This window comes from Aspergillus ambiguus (assembly GCF_047715705.1).
Source record: "Aspergillus ambiguus strain CBS 117.58 unplaced genomic scaffold BDV59scaffold_5, whole genome shotgun sequence".
Lineage (NCBI taxonomy): Eukaryota > Fungi > Ascomycota > Eurotiomycetes > Eurotiales > Aspergillaceae > Aspergillus > Aspergillus ambiguus.
Genome location: NW_027395518.1, coordinates 1,031,662 through 1,044,881, shown reverse-complemented (window position 1 = coordinate 1,044,881; position 13,220 = coordinate 1,031,662). Strand labels below are relative to the sequence as shown.

The following is a 13,220-nucleotide window of genomic DNA, read 5'->3' as shown; positions in this document are numbered from 1 at the left end:
CCGGTCTATTTATTACCCATCCTTTATGTACTCCTATATTGTGCATAAAGACAACAACCGCCTTTCAACTGATATACATGCATTACCTCCCAACAGTCCATACCTTGACACTCCCGTCATCCGCAGTGGTTACCAGGACTTCTTCGTTCTTGCCCTCGACACGGCCTCGATCGGCGCGCTTAGCCCACGCGACATGGTTGATTTCATAGATGCCATGGGCGCCGTCCACAACGCCAACGACCACCCACTCGGTGGGAAGCTCCCTCGGCGACGGCGTATCCGTGTCCATAGCCTGCGCCGTGCCACCGACAAACCGCTCTTCGTACAGCACAATACGCCCGTCAGCTCCCACGGACGCCAACAGGCCGGTCCGGTTACTCCACGCCACGGCGTAGACAGACAGCTCGTGCATCCTCGGCAGAACCGCATCCTCCTCCCAGGTCTCGTCGGTGCCCGTCGGCCGGATGATGCTGGGGATGCCGCTCCCGCCGAACGGAGGCCCCTCCTGCTGCTGGTGCTCCTTCGGCAGCCGTCGCCAGATGCGCACGGTGCGGTCATCCGAGCACGACGCCAGACGCGGCCCGGACAGCGCGCGACTCTCCCTCCACTGCGTCGAGAGCGACGTCGCAGGCTGCTCGCTCTCGCTCTCGACCCCGGCCGTCGCCGGCACCGTGTCCACCCCCTCCCAGTCCAGGAACCACACCGTCCCGCCGTGGCCCTTCAGACACGCCACCTGGCCCCAGTCGTCGAGGTCCTCGCGCCACACCCGGATCGTGTCGTCGTAGCTGCCACTGGCCAGACACTCCTCCGTCGGATGCCACGCGACGCTCTTGACGTCGCCCTCGTGCTCCTGCATCACCGCCACCGTCTCAAAATTGTTGTCGCCGTCGTCCAGATCCTCCCAGATCCAGATCGACTTGTCCCGCGAACACGTCGCCAGGAGCATCCCCGACGCCGACCACGACACGCTCTTGACCTCGCTGTCGTGTCCGTCCAGCAGCACCGCAAACCGCCACTCCTCGTCCTCGTCGCCGTTCGTCTCGTTCGTGTCGGCCACCGCCTCCCCCGTCAACCCCCACGCCTCGCTGTCGGCCCCCTCCTCACGCCCGTAGCTGTCCCACCGCCGCCAAATCCCCACCGTCGCGTCGAAGCTGCCCGTCGCCAGTACGCTCTCGCCCTGCACGTGCGGCTTCCACGCACACGCCCGCACGCTGCGCTTGTGCCCGCCCGTGATGGTTGACAGGAGCCGGAAATTCGTCAGTGAGTACACCCGCACTGTTTTGTCGGAGCTGCAGGTCGCCACGATGGGCAGCGTTGGGTGCGGCGCCGTGAACCAGGTGCGTTCCAGCGAGGGGGGTGTGAGGTCGGAGAGGAGACTGAGGCCGCCTTGGGCCGGTGCGGGCGTCATTTTGGGGTCCCTGTATATGACCAATATATCGTGATGTCTATAATTGGGGGTTTGTGGCGGTGGTTTGTGCGTGGTGTCTGTCGAAGGAGGGAGAGAGAGGAGTGATGGAATTATGCGGGCGGTTGTGGTGGGGTGAAATTGATAGCGGCGGATGACGAACTGACTGATATGATAAATAATCCCGCCCGCTACGGAGTGAGTATATACGGCGGAGAGTTGCATTCGGAATCTCTGAAAATCGTCATAAAGATAATCTGTTCATAGCAATCTACATATCCAACTATACATTCCAAATGATTATGCCCCCGGCGTGGGAGAACGGCTTTCTTCCAAGACTCGTTCGTAGACCGTCCCATGACAGAGCCAGTCGACTTCACGCACCTTCTCCAGCTCCTCCGTCAGTTGGCCAACTTCGCCTACGAATTCCGGCATGCCCGCGCCAGCCAGGCTCTGACTGGCTGTCGTTGTAGCCCGTATCCTCTCACTCGCGCTGGATGCGCTCACGCGAGAGAGGACGTGCGCCCGCAGCCGGGAGAGGATGAGTCGCGCGACGGGGTCCGCGAAGCTGGTCGCTCCGGACGAGGAAGACGGCCGTTCTGGCGGGGAGAGCTCCATCTGGATCTCCACGGATGCCTGCGGAGTCGTCGTCGAGGAAGCCACGGCACATGCCGTAGCGACCGGGGCCAAAACCCGCCGGATCGTCGCAGCCAGCTGGCTGCTCGCGCTGGGCGGCATCGGATGGGTCGACTCGAGGATCGATTGAACTCGGTCGGGCTGGATGTCGTTGAAATCCAGGGATAAAATCCGGTCCGCTTCTGCCTTCCATTGCGATCGCACATCGCGCTTGAGGAGATTCTTGGCCGTCAGGAGAATCGATGCAGTGGCTGCAATCTTGAATGCTTGGGCATGGAGTCGTTGCAGTCGCTGTCGGTCCAGTTCAAGAGTCTCCGGAATCAACTCATCGGAGACTGCAGCATTACTCAGAACCAAATCCACAAGCCCTTGTGCATAGACCTTGGGGGTTGGTGGCTGAGGTTCCCCGTGCACATTCTCCGGATCACGTTTCCGCATTTCGTCCGCAACGATCTTGCGGTGCGTCCGCCAGAAGCGCCGACTCTTCCCCAGGCCCATGGTCCCGTCCTGGAGGCCTCTTTCGAATGACCTCTGCTCATATCCCGGAGCTTCCTGGATGAGCTGCGGTGCAGCAACTTGGATCATAAAGTTCGTGTGGTCGAGAGAGAGGAGATCGATGATCCCCATGAGTCTAGCCAGGCGGTCAATCGCATCGCCGGAGGTGTCTTCCGCAAATGCCTTGACCACCGGGTCTCGATAAGGTGCACAGAGTTTCGGCAGGATGGTATTCATGAAGTTAAAGAAACTGTCGTAAGAGAAAGCGCCAGCCTTGCACTGGCTTTCAACCAGCTTCGGGTCCAGAACTTCGCTGATGAGAACATGCAGGGAATTTCCGGGTCGCAACGACCGCAACAACCGGTCCTGGATCACCGTGGCCATGGCTACGGTCCAGTTCGTTCCCAGGCCCGCATCCACATCCCTACGCATCATCTCACACATGTGGTTCATGATCTGTCTTCGCGGCTCAGTATACTGAGCTTCCTCGATCTTGTACTCTTTGTTGATAAGAAGCTCATGGACGAGAGCGCGGTTTTCCGGCAGAGCGGTAAGGAGCTGCGTGAATCGCTCGTGTGGGGACACTCGCTGCTTATCCAGCTCCCGCAGCACGGTGTTGTCCACATTGTTGAAAGACTCACTGATCGGAGATGCAACACTTTCCGTAAGCGCCTCCGTCGAGGCGGGCGCCACCTCTGCAGACCGCGGAATAGCCTGCTTGGAAGCGGTCCGCTTCTTCTCCCGTTTTGCCTTTTTCAAGGCATCCCGGACCATCTGCATCGCCCGATCCGACCCGGCTAGACGCTTCAGTCTGGCGAGGAGCAAAATCTGGTTCTGTCGGATCCCCTGACGGTAGTCCTCCGCCACGCCCCCAGCCCGGTCATCTTTGACCGTCTGCCAGATTAGTTCGAGCTCAATAAACTGGGCAAGCATGATTTCGATTAAAACACTCGAGTCATGTGTCTTCCATGCATGGAAGGAAGAGAAGAAGACATTGTATGCCTCGCAGAGCGTTTGCAAATCAGACGACACGGCCGATCCCGAGCAGTACCCGCAGGAGAGCAACGGGGTGACTTGGTCGAACGCCGCAAGCAGCTCGCGGGCCTTCGCGATCAAGTCTTGCTCCTGCTCGCCGTTGCTGCTCAAAACCTCGGCGGGATGGGTCACAATGAGATAGCTGCTAAGGAACGTCCGCACTGCACCTCTGCCACCCATCGTCCCGCTCTCCATATCTTGGAGGCCGCAGAGACGGAGGACCTTGGCGGTCGTGGTCAAGACGTTGTTATCGGAGAGGAGGGCGCCCACGTCTTCAAAGACCATCTCCCGGATGCGGTCGGTGTTCAAGTTCAACGCTCGGAATTCTTGCATGACCATCCTGCAATGAAACGCTCTCCATGCTCGTTGGATCTTTTTAGCAGCCGCATCCTGGGTGAGAGACATGGTCACGGCCGTAGACATCTTCTTCTCCTCAGTAGTAGGCAAGCTGCTCGTACGGGAACGCCGAGGGCTCTGTTGATACAGAAGGCGTCGTTTCTCCGCCTCGGCGAACTTCTCTGCCATCTCCAAGCGCAGACGGGCGTGCTCTGCTGCCTTCTTTTCACGATTATCCTCGGCCTTCTTCTTCGCCCGACGGACCTCCTCCTCGCATTTGGCGGTGATCTCCGCGAGCAGCCGTTCGCGCGTCTGCTGGGCAGCCAGCGCTCGTTCCTCGTGCTGGAGGTTCCTGGTGGCGGCTTTCGTCAAAGCGGCCCGAAGTCGGACCTTCTCCGCGTGCAAGGCGCGATCCGCGAGCCTTGCCTTCCGGCTCTCCAGGATGGAAGTGCGGCGGAGATGTTGTGCGACGTGATCGGTGGGCGATGAACCATGCGCCGACACGCCCGAATGATGAGAATGGAGGGATGAAACAGAGCTCCGGCGAGATGACGCTGCCGAGGAGCGTCGGACCACGCTGGACTTTCGCGAGAAACGCGCTGCGAGGTGGGCGGGCAGAGTCAGAGGGAGGGTCGGCTCGTCCGACAGCATTTCCACGTCGGGCTCGGGGGAAGTCAAGGGTTCGGAAGTCACAGTCGGGCCGGCATCAGGGAGCTGAAGCTCAATATCCGAGTTGCGGCGTAGCATCGTCTGTTTTGGGGAGGTGTGGGTTTGGACGAGATGCGCCTCAAGGAGGGGCGCGCGATTATCGATAAACAGCGGGGGAACTGCGGGTGGGATAAAGGATTGACTGGGTAGGTGAAAGGACCGTGAGAGATAGAAACGAGACGGGACTCTCCTTGGTATATACTTCTCCCCGGATTGCCACAGGGCATGTGAGAGAAAGAAGGGGGGAACTGGAGAAGCTGAGCCTTTGGGTCTAAGTCCGGGACATGACCAGGAGGGTCTGCGGAGAGATCCGTGCTTTTGTTTCAAAGGGAGTGTGGCGAGAAGAGGATCGTCTAGGGGTAGGGATCGAGGGATCGAAAACGAGAGTCGAGGAGTAGAGGGACACGCAGGGCCCTAAAAATACACGATGCGAGGAACTGTCGCCATCACGCAAGCATCGTCTGGTCGCTGATGACGGAAAGCCGACGGAGTTGGAAAGACGTCGAACCGCAACCAGCGATTATATAAGCAGCCATGGCACAAGTGAACTACGACGGAGTATGGAGATGCGAGATGATCATTCATGCAATATATTGAAGATCCTCACTCCTATATCCCCCAGAAACGCCCAAAACACCATAAATACAGTCGAGGCCATATGTTCCTAGCTGGTCCAGCCATTGTTCGTAGATTCATCACTTACCCAGCAACCGGGATTATCGATGTCCGAAGATGTCGATGCTTTCATTGTCATCGTCATCATCATCATCATCTTCCTCCTCCTCCTCTGACTCGCTCGCCCCGGACGTGTCGTCCTCTTTCTCGGCTTCGGATCCAGACGCCCCGTCAGCCGACTCTGTCTCCCGGCTGAGGAAACCATATCGGTACTTGAACTTCGTCCCCCAAAACCGAACCTCGCCGTAATCATCATCTTCATTATCTTTGGCCGTCCTTCGTCCAAAGATAGAAGCCGACTGGGACCGTTCGGACCCGCGGTCAGGTGGGATACCAAAGTAATTACTGATGACAGGGGATATGGCACGTCCCCGAGTAAGATTGTACGACGCAAACCGCCCATTCGGTTCGGTGGACGAGGGTGCACTGAGCTGAGATTCTGGGTTGGGGCCGGGAATGGAGCTGGTATCCAACCGCAAGGCTGCGAGCGCCAGGGCTGTGTCGTCGGCACCCTGGCTATGAGAAGTCGATCTTACATGCGACGTGGGGAAGCCTTGACCCCCTTCACTTTCTTCCACAGCAGCAGCATCCACAGCATCGCCCTGCAGCAGTCGGAGTTGGGCCGTGTTATACGATTCACACCTGGAGTCGGCCAGTTAGCCCCGCAGAATAGAATAGCATCCGAAACTTACATATCACACTTCAACCCGAGCCAATGGTACTTTACAACCGACTTGGCCCCGCAGTCATTACAATAGACCAGGGCTTTGGTGTCCTTGAATTCAGCTGGCATGGGTTGAGTTTGAATAGTACGATCCAGATTCCTGAATGTGGTTTCCATGTTTGTAATGGTCTTGCTGCATATTGGACAGCGGTACGATGATTTCGAATACTCGTTCAGACACCTCTGATGGATGCTGTGGCCGCACCGCATGAAGACCACAGTCTCCGGCGAGGTAAACATGTATTCACCACATATCGGGCAATCACACTGTGTGGATCGTTCGATGCATCGATGCGTGTTTTCGATCGAAATGGGTAGACACACACAGCACGTCTGTACATCCTGATCAGCACTATTTCTTGATAGCTCTCTCCAGTAGGATCCTCACCTTGCAATGGAAAAAGTCCTTGCCCAGGCCCTGACCGATACGGCATATACCGCAATCTGCGCAGTGGTATATGCTCTTCTTGCTATCGTTGTCCCAGAGTTTGCAGGTATTACAGTAATACTGCGCTGCTTGTTCGCCACAGTCTCGGCAAAACTGGGCGGCCGGCTGGGGATGTCCACATAGCATGCATAACATATTCTCGGTTTTTGGTCGGTCCAAATGGTGATCTTCAACCTCATCGTGGCAAAACCGGCAGGTATACCACTTCTTGCAGGTATAGCATTGTAGCTTGACGTTTCTCTTGTAGTGTTGGCATCCCAACTGAGCCTCCTCGACTTCCTCTGTGTCTAGGTCCTCATCCACTAAAGGTACATCAGATTCGGTTTTGGGAGAAAACGTGGGTTTAAGATCCTCTGCGGTGAGGTTGTACTGCGCATTTCGTGGTACGCCAGAGACGGTGGACGCTGGAGTGGTCGGATCGTTGGAGATTTTGCTTAGCTGTGAGGTTGGAGTGACCGGAGGGCTCGAGGCCAACTGAGAGAGTCCATCCGAAGGGTGGCCACGGGAGGCATTGTAGTTTTCGGTCATGAGTTCGTGAATCATGCGTGCTTTTTCTTCTATGTTGCTGGATTGTCGATCTCTGATAGCATGAATTTTCTTTCGTAAGATCCCCATGCCGTCATCCTCCGGTAAAAGGCCACGACCACCAGACTCCTCCATAGTGGGGGTGTGATATCGACCGGCGTCTTCCCTGGAATTCGTTTGAAGGGCGCTGGAGGTTATCTCGGTGCCGGAGCTCGACAACACCGGCGAATGTCGAGAAGTATTTACGGTATTTTGCCCGTTTGGAGTTTGCGACATGATCAAATTCGCCTCATGTACGGTCGATGTCGTCAAGTTCGAGCATTCTGCGGTATGGTGTGCGTCGTTTCCACCGATCGGGGGTCCCGCAAAGTGGTTATCGCCTGACTGTGTCCAGCCACCAGGTAGTCTCGTTTCCGGATCCTGTCCCTGCTCCATGTCTGGCACGGTCACGCTGTTCTTGCCACTGCCATAGTTGAAGTGTGGAGGAGACGGTTCTGCGGCGTCCGAGGTGGGTTCATGAGGTTGTCCATCGGCGGTAGGCAGCTGGGAGTCCCACTGATGTGAGAGGCGGCGGGCTTGCCGAACGACGGGTTCGATCAGCAAGGAAGAGATAAGCCCGCTCATGGAGGGGGAACGACATCTGACAGGGAAAGGAACATGGAACCAAAAGAGCGAAGACCAAAGACACAGGGCTGGAAGAAGTTGAAGCTGAACTCCTGGGAATAATTCTACAGCGCAGATGCCGGAACTGGCACTCGAAGCATGTGACATCGCTGCGGCGAGACAGCCGCTGATTGGTTGGTGGCCATCCGGATCGACAATACGGCGTCATACAACTCCGAGTAGTTTTACGAGGACTTGAATAGAATAACATGAGGAATGTAATTTAGGTAGGGAGTATATGCGTCCTTTGGCGAGGCGTCTGTGTTACAGTGGTGATCCTGGACGCATCACATATTCTGTATCTGATACGAGATATCCCGGTTCTCCTGCTTCTGCAGCCACTTGAAACTGGCGGCCTTGACGAACAAGCCAGGTAGTAAGGTCGTAATACACCGTGGGCCCAAGGTTTCTAGTCGCTGCGAATCCTAGAATACAATATGTATTCAGGATCGATCATTTACTGGATGGCTCACCGTCTCATCCTTCGAAGAAATAATCGCGACAACACCTTGTGATCGCTGCCAATTACCCACCATTGGTGAAGTATGCAAGACGAGGTACCTGAATGCGATTATCTTAAACAGGTGCCAAGACTCTCATTTAGCAGCATTAGAGTGAGATTGAACTGATCATTAGCATCTTTGCGAAGACCTGAATGCCTCTGGTTGACTCCTAGGCCTTTCAGACTGAGATAAGTCAGCTTAATTCCTTTACTCACAGCTCACAGTTCACCTACACTCGTAAGTCTTTCCTTAGATGAGGCTGCTCCCAATATCGGACCATCATCAGGTTCTTCACAATCTTATGCTCTATTCCTGCAACGTCGGCTGCTCGTTGCAAGAAACGCAGTGTGTTGGCAATCCTATGCGAGTTGAAATCCTGCGCAGAAGAAGAGCGAAAAGAAGACCTCAATGTTCGAAGCAGAACGTGTCGCGAAGGTGTCGAGTAATTGATCACTTTCAAGCCAGCACGATATAGGTGACGATATGCATGGATCACGGCTTGTTTGTCGGAAAGAGGCATTTGAGCAGCTATAGAGCCCATCTGGAAACCTGGAGGACGAGTCACCCTTGAGGATGTCCCAGGTCTGAGCGCAAAAAGGCACAGGAGAGAGACAAGAGCCAGAATCACGGGGTCCGTTGATGGAGAGAAACGCGCTAGCCCGATCGGGCGACAGCCGCGTTAGGCCGCAAGTGATCTTTTGCTGCCCGCTGGCGCCTGCAACCTTCCTTCTTACTACTACTACAACAACTACGACAACAACAACATCCGGCTCAGCTCAGCTCATTTGCCTCGAGACCTTTCCTCTTGTTCTTGTCCTCGTCGGCCCTTCGTCGGCTAGATAAGACTTTTCCAAGAGCGGGAACCGATCAAGCAAATCTCTTGATGCGTACAACGCTCAGAGCTTATACCTCTGCCGCATGCTCATTTCCTTTCGTGTAGACATGGTTGAACTAACAGATTTGTCTCAAAAAATGGCATACTATTGATTTGCCTTTACTGCGTGCCTGTTGTGTCCATATATACAGCGCTCGCCCTTCATTTTAAAAAGATTACTGATGCCCTCGCCATCCCACGACGTGATCCGGCTTGGACCGTTGATATGAAGGCTTACTGTTTGCCTTAGCGGCCTGAAAAGACGCAACTTATTGAAATGGCTCGAGTGTCTCGGAGACCCTCGTCGGCGCTCGCTAGGCGCGCCTCAAGCCGGGCTGCCCATAAAACGGCGCGGAGGCATAAAGTGATCATGGAGTCCATCACCCAAGAGAAGAAGAAGCTTCGAAGTGTTGTATGTTCCTGGTTGCTGTCGTTGTAAGAACGGTCTTGACGAAGAGAACAGATATCCTTCGAAGCCAAAGCACCTCCTGGATATACATTCATCCCCGCAGGAAATCCTCAACTCACAACGGCGTGCAAGGAGCTTTGTCGGAAAGATGGCCTGGAGATTTTTGCTGTTTCGGTAGGTTGACGACCATCTTCGGCTTTTTCCCTTTTCTTTCCCTATCTAACCCTTGCCTAGACCACTCCACACATGCGTACTCACGATCTCTCGCAACACGTCCATCGTATCGGGTACCACTTCCCAAGTGCAGTCGTCGCAGCTGTGTGTATGGAACTGGGTCTATATCTTACAGCAACAGGGAAGGCACTGCCGTTCCAGGGAACAAATGTCGTGCAACCCCGTCACCGCGAAGATCCCGAGATGTCCCAGGTACAAATTAATACTGAAGCAAGAGATGTATTGAAAGATCTTTTCCCTGGTATACCTGACAACGACTTGAATCAAATTATCAAGACCGCTTTCCAGAAGGTACGTCAATACCCATTAATCCAATCAAGGACAAGAAGAAAAAGAAGCTTCATTTCTAAAACAAAGCGAAGGGACAACGCAAAGTTGGTACCGCAGTCGAGCTTCCCTTAGCCCGGCGCGCACAGTTGGCTGTCGTGGCCCATATTCGGCATGTCTATACCGATTATGACAAACTTCTGAAGGCGACTTCATTTCATGAAGCCAGAAGCCTAGTTGAGGACCGCACACTGGCAAAGCTTGTAGAATGGAGAGGTGACGATGAAAATGGCAAGACTGTCCTGGAAGATGTTTTCCGCGAGGTCATAGTCATATCTGATGACGAAGACGACAGCGATGCCGAAGATGATGTTCTCAAACCTCATGATCGGGATTATAGTGTCGAGGTCATTTCGAGTAAACCTCGAGTTGAAGTTCTGCAACCAACGCCGATTAACCATGCCAATACTGGCTCTAAGGACTCTCAGCCAGGCTTCCCGGAAGATGATGCTCCCTCAGGTTTCCGAGTTATTCCACGGGATAATAGGAGAAAGAAAGTCGATCGCCGTGGTTTTAGCAGATACCAAGCCTGGGACAGGGCCATTAACCAGTATAGAAACTTTGCCAAAAATAGCCAGGAAGAACATATGCCGCCCAGAGATCCAAACCGCCATTATAATGCAGGCCAGCTAATACAAGCACCCATCGAGCTTGGTCAAGAGAATTTTCCCCAACGAACTTCCAGACCTCGACATGTCTCTGTTCCGCCGCATGGACTTTCTAATTCGAAACCTAATAGGCCAGATATTGCGGGTTTCAAGCCTCCATTAGAGCATCATGTAAGTCCCTTCTGGCACTAGCAAGATTGATACTAAAAGCCAACACTCCGATGAGCGGTTGGAGCGGACCAAGTGCATGTTTACTGACAACCAATAAACAACAGAAGCTCTTTCCAGTGGCCGAATCCCCATATGAGAAGCAAGCTGCACCCCTCAGCAGTCAGCCTCAGGGACGATCTTCCCCATATCATGAGAATAACACTTCAAATCATCGAGGTGAAACTCCAAATGCCCCAGTCTTTGTTAGTGGCCCCAAGGAAGTCCACCAGAAAAGCAGAGACTATTTTGGGCATTATCCTAGGACCACTGGTCTCCCATATGTGGAAAACAGCTTCAACCCACAGGATCGCGTACTACCATCTATTGAGGCCCCACCACCTGCAGAGAACAAAACCCTGGACAATGGCTCGTTAGACCACCTTTCCAGGAGAATGTTGGGAGACTTTTCAATCCGTTCAATGTCACCACATCATGCCCTTCCCCAGGAAACACAGCGTCTTCCTCATGAAATTTCCACGGGAGAGCAGTCATCCAAAAGACGGCGCATGGCTTATTATGATCAAGCCGCGAGCAATAACCCCCGGTATGATACTGGATCTACTACCACGTTGAGGGAACCAAATACAGGGACACGGTATGTCGCCGTTGGTCGTCCTTTACCGGGAGAGGAAACTCAGGATGGAGCCTATATCGACGTCCGTAAAAGATGGGTATCGCCGAGGTTGCCACCCTCTACTGTGAATGTTCCGCCAAGGACCATTGCAGAGCCTTCTTACAGGAAGCCTTATGATCTTAATGGTCAAGTGTCTTCCCTTCCACCACACCCCCAAGCGCTTCACCACAAACCCAGGATCTCAGAACGAGTACAAGCTGTACCCATTACAAGGCATCCACCTCTGGCCGATGGTGGTTATAATGCGGTCGCCCCAGTGCCAACTACCACCCTTAGGGAACCAGCCGTGTACCGCAGCTCACATCGGCCAGGGGTGGATAAGCTGCCAGCTGTGCCTGGCCTGCCAGTGCGAAGAAACCCTGACCGGACTATAACTAATGAACGTGTTCTTGTGCCACAGGATTTCTATCCAAAAAGGCACTATGCAGAGGATTTTGTCCGTGCTGTTGACATTCGAGAGCCTATTCCAGTTGAACCTCCGAAAGCTCGTCTACCGGCGAGCCGTGTCCCGGGAGGCCGCGATCTACCAACCACGAGCTTCCCTCGTGAGGCTTACACGCATGTATTACCGAGTAGACCACCTGATCACAGGCATTTCGTCAGATCTTCTGCTCTTGGGCATACAACGGTGGAGAATTCGTATGGTCATACCCAGCCTGGCTATGCCACATCGGTTCGTCACTATGAGAGACGACCTGAAACTACTTATGACTTCCCACGGTATGGCTTTTGAATCAGAACATAGAATCTCGACCTTTCGGTTTTTCTGTCATTATCTGTCTTGGAGATACTAACCATGCTATAGGCCGCTTCATGAGGTCCAGCCTCTCCTATCAACGGCACGGGAACCGCCTCGACCTATGTACGTGAGGACGCTTGATCGGCCACGGGTGCAGAGTTCCTTGCCTGAAGAAAGGCCCATTATCATTGTAGACTAAAGGGTGACAAAGGGTCTTGGATGAATTGTAGAAGCACTGCCTATTTTTATTGCTGCTGTTCGCATGAGAAATGTACATACGTTGATGGACATGGAAGAGATACCCGACTGCGTGTCAATTTACGGATATGTCATTGCTTAGACGCAGGAGGTCTTTTGGTTTATCGGTATGTTGTCGTAGGCCACAATAGAGCATTCATGTTGGGCTTCGCGCTAGGACGGCCCTTACGAGAGCAGTCACCGAATAACGAAACGAAAATGTATTCGCTATGGTATCTTGCCCATCTCTAGTTATGAGGTACAGACAGCCTTTTCAACCAGTATCATCCAGCCGCCCTTGCTGATGTCGATCGATTCAGACAGCCATGGCTTGTCCGTCAGCCTCCCCACTGTTTACCGTCTTTCCGGTCTTCTTGATCTTCTCCAACACAGTCTCGTACGACACGGCGGGCTCGGTGACGACGGTAGCGGTTTGGTTTTCCAGGCTGACGTCGAACGACTTAACGCCTACAGCGGAAGCGTGAGCGGAGGGAGCGGGGAAGAGAGGGGCAGATCATCTTACCGTCCAGCTTCTTCAGGACGCGTTCGACGGCTCCCGAGCAGCCACCACAGCTCATGGCGACGTTGAATTTGTACTGATGGTCCGACATCGTGGGGTATAGAAAGGGCGTGCTCGGTCGCTTGGGTCTTTGGGGGAAGACAGAAGGGAAATCTCGGTCGGGAGGAAGCGGCGGTCAAGAGTGGATGGACGTCTATATAAGCAGCTCGGAGGACACGGAGACGGTGGAGACTGGAGACAACAGTGGAAGTTGGCCACAGCATATGGATGTCTTC

The 13,220-nt window shown here is 54.2% G+C and overlaps 6 protein-coding genes across 6 annotated transcripts; 1 reads left to right on the top strand and 5 right to left on the bottom strand.

The window, feature by feature from the left end:
* Positions 1-82: 82 nt before the first annotated feature.
* Positions 83-1,408, bottom strand: cia1 (iron-sulfur cluster assembly protein CIA1; the record flags this gene model as incomplete). Its single annotated transcript, XM_073691909.1, has 1 exon — positions 83-1,408. One exon carries the CDS (start codon positions 1,406-1,408, stop codon positions 83-85), a length of 1,326 nt encoding a protein of 441 aa, XP_073551122.1.
* Positions 1,409-1,573: 165 nt separating this feature from the next.
* On the bottom strand, positions 1,574-5,079 carry BDV59DRAFT_172700 (IQ calmodulin-binding motif domain protein). The gene has a single exon (XM_073688757.1). It carries the CDS (start codon positions 4,652-4,654, stop codon positions 1,706-1,708), a length of 2,949 nt encoding a protein of 982 aa, XP_073551121.1. The 5' UTR covers positions 4,655-5,079; the 3' UTR covers positions 1,574-1,705.
* A 111-nt stretch (positions 5,080-5,190) lies between these two features.
* BDV59DRAFT_172698 (RING finger and CHY zinc finger domain-containing protein) lies at positions 5,191-7,703 on the bottom strand. The gene is made up of 3 exons (XM_073688756.1): positions 6,403-7,703; positions 5,983-6,347; positions 5,191-5,932 (listed from the first exon to the last, which is right to left on the bottom strand). Exons 1-3 carry the CDS (start codon positions 7,609-7,611, stop codon positions 5,332-5,334), a joined length of 2,175 nt encoding a protein of 724 aa, XP_073551120.1. The 5' UTR covers positions 7,612-7,703; the 3' UTR covers positions 5,191-5,331.
* Positions 7,704-8,221: 518 nt separating this feature from the next.
* BDV59DRAFT_191507 (uncharacterized protein) lies at positions 8,222-8,673 on the bottom strand (the record flags this gene model as incomplete). The annotated part of the gene is made up of 2 exons (XM_073691908.1): positions 8,222-8,336; positions 8,387-8,673. The coding sequence occupies 2 exons, from the start codon at positions 8,671-8,673 to the stop codon at positions 8,222-8,224; spliced, it is 402 nt and encodes a 133-aa protein (XP_073551119.1).
* Positions 8,674-9,158: 485 nt separating this feature from the next.
* Positions 9,159-12,558, top strand: BDV59DRAFT_133381 (uncharacterized protein). Its single transcript, XM_073687015.1, has 5 exons — positions 9,159-9,610; positions 9,671-9,961; positions 10,033-10,776; positions 10,881-12,169; positions 12,255-12,558. Exons 2-5 carry the CDS (start codon positions 9,683-9,685, stop codon positions 12,385-12,387), a joined length of 2,445 nt encoding a protein of 814 aa, XP_073551118.1. The 5' UTR covers positions 9,159-9,610; positions 9,671-9,682; the 3' UTR covers positions 12,388-12,558.
* Positions 12,559-12,741: 183 nt separating this feature from the next.
* Positions 12,742-13,036, bottom strand: BDV59DRAFT_191505 (copper metallochaperone ATX1; the record flags this gene model as incomplete). Its single annotated transcript, XM_073691907.1, has 2 exons — positions 12,742-12,893; positions 12,949-13,036. The coding sequence occupies 2 exons, from the start codon at positions 13,034-13,036 to the stop codon at positions 12,742-12,744; spliced, it is 240 nt and encodes a 79-aa protein (XP_073551117.1).
* Between the last annotated feature and the right edge of the window lie 184 nt (positions 13,037-13,220).

What these genes read in the sequence shown, in the direction of transcription:
- BDV59DRAFT_133381 (XM_073687015.1), top strand. Translation starts at nt 9,683, where the DNA reads ATGCGTACTCACGATCTCTCGCAACACGTCCATCGTATCGGGTACCAC. An exon ending in TCAAGACCGCTTTCCAGAAG is followed by an intron (nt 9,962 to 10,032) that starts GTACGTCAATAC and finishes AACAAAGCGAAG; the next exon opens with GGACAACGCAAAGTTGGTAC. An exon ending in ACTACTTATGACTTCCCACG is followed by an intron (nt 12,170 to 12,254) that starts GTATGGCTTTTG and finishes ACCATGCTATAG; the next exon opens with GCCGCTTCATGAGGTCCAGC.
- BDV59DRAFT_172698 (XM_073688756.1), bottom strand. Translation starts at nt 7,611, where the DNA reads ATGAGCGGGCTTATCTCTTCCTTGCTGATCGAACCCGTCGTTCGGCAA. An exon ending in AGGACTTTTTCCATTGCAAG is followed by an intron (nt 6,348 to 6,402) that starts GTGAGGATCCTA and finishes CAGGATGTACAG; the next exon opens with ACGTGCTGTGTGTGTCTACC. An exon ending in CTCGGGTTGAAGTGTGATAT is followed by an intron (nt 5,933 to 5,982) that starts GTAAGTTTCGGA and finishes GGCCGACTCCAG; the next exon opens with GTGTGAATCGTATAACACGG.
- BDV59DRAFT_172700 (XM_073688757.1), bottom strand. Translation starts at nt 4,654, where the DNA reads ATGCTACGCCGCAACTCGGATATTGAGCTTCAGCTCCCTGATGCCGGC.